The following is a 5,721-nucleotide window of genomic DNA, read 5'->3' on the forward strand; positions in this document are numbered from 1 at the left end:
TGCTAGAAGGTCCAGAAAACACATTGGCCTAACCAGGACCAATAACACTATCTTGGGATATTTCTAAGCCACATAGAAGTATAAATACATCGGAGAATTTGGCTGATGGAAACAGATTAGCACATGAAATATATATTATTTTCATAAATCTATAATGGCAACAAGCGCAAATGTGCTCACTTGATTTTACGCAGAACTTAAAGAACGCTAAAAACGTTGGCTGGAGTAAATATCAAAGTCTTTGAAGCAAGGTGAGCCATTTGTGCGGCAGTTTGGACGGATAGCAGCTACTTTGAATATGGGAAACTTTATTTTTACTCCAAGTTACAAACAAATACAAAAAGCTCATTGTCGGATTGGCAGAAAGGCTACCATCCTGTAAGGCACAGGACGGTAGCCTTCTATCTTTCATGCGCACACACACTCACTCACTCACACGCAGGCACGCATACATACGCATACTGCAAATACAAATAGCCAACTGGACATTTAAAAAATGTCAATATATATCTATATACATCCTTTCAGAAACATGTGTCCAATAATTACAATAATAATACAAATAATATACAGTTACACTTTTTTGAATAATAGAGCTATATACAACAGGGATTGTTTGTTTTTGGACACACACACACACACACACACACACACACACACACACACACACACACACACACACACACACACACACACACACACACACACACACACACACACACACACACTGCTTCGTAAAAATAGGAGCACTCACTGACAGAGACTCAGACTAAATGCTATACTCACGTTATTGACTGTAAACAACTTACAATAAGAGCTCACATGCTAACATCTCTAGGAAGCACATTTTCAAATATTAAACATCGCACATAAAACGATATTCAGACATTAAACAACAGGTAGGTAGCAAGGTTGTAAGGTAGGACGTAAGTAGAAATTAGGTAGCATCCTTCATCCTTTCCTTATCTCGACTCCTCTGCTCCGGACAGATTTGATAAACGACAACATACAGGAACACTACGTTTGTGTATTTTTTTTTACAAGTACCACAGTCATGTTTACGCGTTAAAACACCAAAGACCGACATGCCGGAGAAATGAAAAGTGCTGCGCTGCTGTACAGTACTAAGTTAATGTGAGGAAGTGTTTTTAAAATCTAGATTTGGAATCTGTTTGTACACGTTTCTTCATCTTCCGCACCATGGATTCTTGTTGTTTTTCTTCAACGTTCTGTCTGTTTTCCTGCTGTCCTTCTTTTCCCTGGTTATGTGGATTTGTGATGGGTTCACTTCTACGGTTGGAAGGCGCTACCCGCGGTGGCGAGGCTCATGCTTTTCAGTTTGTTGTCCTTCTTCCATTTCATCCTCCGGTTCTGGAACCAGATCTTGATCTGCCGCTCCGTGAGGCAGAGCGCGTGCGCGATCTCGATGCGTCGCCGCCGCGTGAGGTACCGGTTGAAGTGGAACTCCTTCTCCAGCTCGAGCGTCTGATAGCGCGTGTACGCCGTCCGCGCTCGTTTCCCATCCGGGCCTGTCATATCTGAGGGTTTGGAGTGAACAAAAGGGTGTTAGAGGGCCGCGTTTGGACGCACCACATGGTTACCATTTAGAAATGGAAACTGACAGTGTGTGGACAAAATACCAGGAACACCTTTCAATACACTTTAGTACACCCAAGTATAAAATAACACTAATAATGCCCGAAAAACACAATCTTGGCCGCCGTAAACCTCAGTCCCTATAGTGCAGAGGAGAGACCCGGGTTCGAGTCCGAACCAGCACCATTTACGCATGTCACCCCCTCTGTCTCGCATTTTCAGCTCTGCCTCTCCAATAAAGGCACTTCAAATATTTTTAAAAATACATATACTGTTGGCCCAGCTCTGACGCAGCATTAGCCTTCACAAAGATCATGTTTTCTACATGTGTGTTGTATTGGCCTGTGCTGCATTGCAGCTACAGGTGTTACTATGATTGTTTATATCCCCTATACACGATACAACAGGCTGATTTAACCCACAGTTGTAAAACAATCAACGTGCGTAAAAGGCACAATAACTGTGCGTAACATTGTCATTCTCGACACAAGTCTTTCTCGACACATTTTATTTCAGTAATTTCCACTCCACAGCCTGTGCTGAGAGATTTGCTTTTATTTGTCACATTACTGTTTTCTTTTCACCATCACCCTCTCTGCCCCCCTTTGTACTCCCTCAGCTCCCTTCGGGGTTTTATTGCCCCGTCCTCTGTCTCACCTCCCTAATAAAGTTCCCACACGTAATAAAGCTTCACTTTTCAAAGGAGCAACTGTCTGCAAAGCCTTCCTGGCCTCTCTTTCTATTTCTCCCCCTTTCTTTCTATTCCCACCCGGCTGTGTCTGCACTCCTCAGCCGGTCAGGCTTTGCTGCCCGGCTCGCCTATCCCCTGACAGATTTATGACGCTTTTGTGGAATTTGCTAAAATAAAAAAAGAGGAAGAAAACACACAGGGGGCAACCATCCGGGGTCCCTAGCTTGGACAGGAGGGAAATGCTAAACGAATTTCACCCTGATAACCTGTGGACACACGGTGAAAAACAACTTCAGACGGTTAACCAGAGGCTGCCATGTTAAGGTGATTTCCAAATAAGTCCAACAACATACTGAAAAATCCTCTCTGATGACACCAAACTAAAAAGACAGCTTGTGCTTTACTCACGGTTCAAACCCCTTACTGACAGTCACATTATTATATTCAATTGACGCAGTGCTAAAGGCTTTGTGCGTTGCAGGAAAATAAGGGAACCGTAGCTAAACAACCAACTGCCAATTTACTCAAATCAAAGCAGCAATAAGTCTATTCGGCCAACATTAGGAATAGTATCGCCCTATGATATACAGATAATGGGCTGTAAACACAAGAGCGGCATGTACCATGGTTAATGTGCAGCTTTCTCATCCAGGGGAATATTTGCGGAGGCGCCTCGCTGCCTGCCGTGCTGCCAGCGGCTGCTCCCCCCGGGCCGCCCTCCTGCCTCTGCCCGCTCCTGGGTGGCGGGTTGCCGTGGCCGGGCTGCAGCTCGTCGGTCTCTGAAGCGTCGTCCAGCTCCGTGAATTGCTGCGCCGTGCCGCCGCCGCCGCCGCCACCGGAGGAGGAGGATGTGGAGGACAGGTTTGGAGAGCTCAAAATTCCGCTTCCTGGTTGCTCCGAACGGGGAGACGAGCTCCTGGCGCCGAGTTTGTTGTCTCCACTGCCGGGTGACAGGAGGGATTCTCCCGCGGAAGCGAGGGAGCAGCTGGACTGCTGCCTGAAGCCCGTCTCCGGGGCCGGGGAGCCGAAGCCCCGGGAGTCCCCGAAGTGTCCTCCGGTGCTGGCGGAGCCGCCGCTGCTCCCCCCTCCCCGGTTGGTGACGGTCAGGTCCATGCCATTGTAGCTATAGCCGTAAGAGCCCGGTGCATGGTGCATGTTGGCGGAGGAAGAGTCCCTGTACGTCCCGCCGTTCATTGCGCCGCTGCCGGCTCCATAATTTAGCAGTTGATAGTCGGGGCCATTTGGGTAGCGCCCCGAGAACGAGTTTACAAAGTAAGAGCTCATTTAGGTTGTTTTAGAGAGTTGCAGGCTTACAGCTGAGTGCTAAGGGGCGCTTGATTTGTTAGATTTCTCTTGGTCGTTATAACGCGGGTACTTTCAACGATTTATGATGTATTAGTGAATTATGGCGTTGCACTGTACTTCGTTTTTAGCTATGTATGCGCCGTCCAAATATGGGGGTGGGGTGGTGTGTGTGTTGGATTGAGGGGTGTGTGTGTGTGAGCGTGTGTGTGTGTGTGTGTGGTGGGGGAGTTGAGGGGTGAGGTGAAGGAGGAGAGAGAGAGAGAGAGAGAGAGAGAGAGAGAGAGAGAGAGAGAGAGAGAGAGAGAGATAGAGCAGAGAGCAGAGGGGGGAGGCGGTCACGTGCTTTTGTTGACCAGTCGTAAATTCTCACCGATGACTTTGGAGAGGTAATTCATGCTCTGAGGTTTCTAATGGTGAAGGGAGGGGCGGGGTAAATCTCTCTCTCTTTCTCTCTCTCACACACACACACTTTATTCTGCAGCTGGAGGTGCCGGGGGTGAGCTCAGAGCGCCACCTACTGCAGACATAATTTATTGCACTGATTAACAAAGAGAAATAGAAGTAGGAACTCGAAAAAAAAGTCTTAGAGAGGTTTTATAATATATTATCTCCCTCCCCTTTTTATCTTCCTGTGAGTGTGTGTGGCCTCACTCAGGTGTGTCACCTGACCTTTGACCGTTTGGAATTTAGGAGCCAGTGATCATACACCATGAACTAACCTGTTAATTATAGAGGGCACACACCCAATTGTCAATGCTTACACCTTCAGCTGAGAAAATAGGTCCTCCGCCCATTGGCCTACAAGAAAAATAACAATAAAATACAAAATACAAAAAAGAAAATCATACAATATTAATACTACTACTACTACTACTACTACTACTACTACTACTACTACTACTACTACTACTACTACTACTACTACTACTACTACTACTACTACTACTACTTATAATAATAATAATAATAATAATACATTTAAAAAACAACTGAAGTATTTAAAATAACATTAATGTGTTCAAAGTGTCAAAAGTCATAAAATACACGAATATTTATTGCGCCATAAATGCTGAATGCATAGGCACTTTACTGCGTCATTACGCACTCCTGAATCACCAACACATCTGTGAGCAGAGGCAGTTATGCAATCAGGGCCGCGGAAAACTTCTCTACTTTTACTGAAATATTTTAAATAATAGAATCAATATTTACCACTATGCTTCTTTAACACATGACCTGTCCAAATGAACCATATTCAATGAACGGACTATAAATACTAATGTATATTTACTTTTGAAGTGTTTCCTGTTCCGCATGTTGAATGCAGTATGCATACAACCTCTCCACGTTGGATATACAAACATAATGCTGATTAAAATAATAAAGCTTTAGTCAAACAGGAAGTGTGTTGTAGCAATAAACTGTTACAATGACTAGCCATAACTTTTACCTGAATAATTGAACCATTCCCACAGAGTCTGATACAGAACGTGTGATTGGCCTCTCTCTGTCTGCAGCTGCAGAGCAGGAATGTTAAACCTGATCTGTGACGTCTACACTGGATGGAAATCTGATGATTTATGATTTGATGATTCCCGGCTTGGGATGCATTTCAGCCAGGGTGCCTCTGTGTGTCTGGCTGAGTGTGTGTGTGTGTGTGTGTGTGTGTGTGTGTGTGTGTGTGTGTGTGTGTGTGTGTGTGTGTGTGTGTGTCTGTGAGTGTTTTCATAAAGCCTCTTAGTGTGTGCATGTTTCGTTGTAGCTATGACACACACGTGCATGCACACAGACGGGAACATGCGGCGCAGATTCCAGATCTTTTTGTAAGAAATGATAAAAATGCATGCACTCTTTGAGGGACTGTGTGCATTAATGTGCTCCGGCATGTGTGCTAGCAGCTCCAGGCCACATTTCAGACAGCTGCTGTCACACTGAGTCACACGTCGTCAAAAGGAACCAGCAGTTGGAAGAGAAATAATCTGGAAGTCACCAGGCAAAATAAAACAAAAGCAGAAGGCTCTAACAGGGACAACACAGAAGTCATATTTGCTATTTATCTCACTACAGTTTAAAAATGTAAACAGTTTTAAATCATTCATTTGGAAGCATTCAGAGGGCCTAAAAAGAAG

At 44.9% G+C, this 5,721-nt stretch overlaps 1 protein-coding gene across 1 annotated transcript; it reads right to left on the reverse strand.

Moving 5' to 3' along the window:
* Positions 1-288: 288 nt before the first annotated feature.
* Positions 289-3,779, reverse strand: LOC117562806 (homeobox protein Hox-B5a-like). The gene is made up of 2 exons (XM_034240708.1): positions 2,911-3,779; positions 289-1,538 (listed from the first exon to the last, which is right to left on the reverse strand). The coding sequence occupies exons 1-2, from the start codon at positions 3,569-3,571 to the stop codon at positions 1,291-1,293; spliced, it is 909 nt and encodes a 302-aa protein (XP_034096599.1). The 5' UTR covers positions 3,572-3,779; the 3' UTR covers positions 289-1,290.
* Between the last annotated feature and the right edge of the window lie 1,942 nt (positions 3,780-5,721).

Source organism: Gymnodraco acuticeps, unplaced genomic scaffold, assembly GCF_902827175.1.
Source record: "Gymnodraco acuticeps unplaced genomic scaffold, fGymAcu1.1, whole genome shotgun sequence".
Classification (NCBI taxonomy): Eukaryota; Metazoa; Chordata; class Actinopteri; order Perciformes; family Bathydraconidae; genus Gymnodraco; species Gymnodraco acuticeps.

Excerpts from the sequence above, each read along its gene's own strand:
- LOC117562806 (XM_034240708.1), bottom strand. The coding sequence starts at position 3,571 with ATGAGCTCTTACTTTGTAAACTCGTTCTCGGGGCGCTACCCAAATGGC. Across the intron at positions 1,539-2,910 it reads AAAGCTGCACATTAACCATG|ATATGACAGGCCCGGATGGG; the intron begins GTACATGCCGCT and ends CCAAACCCTCAG.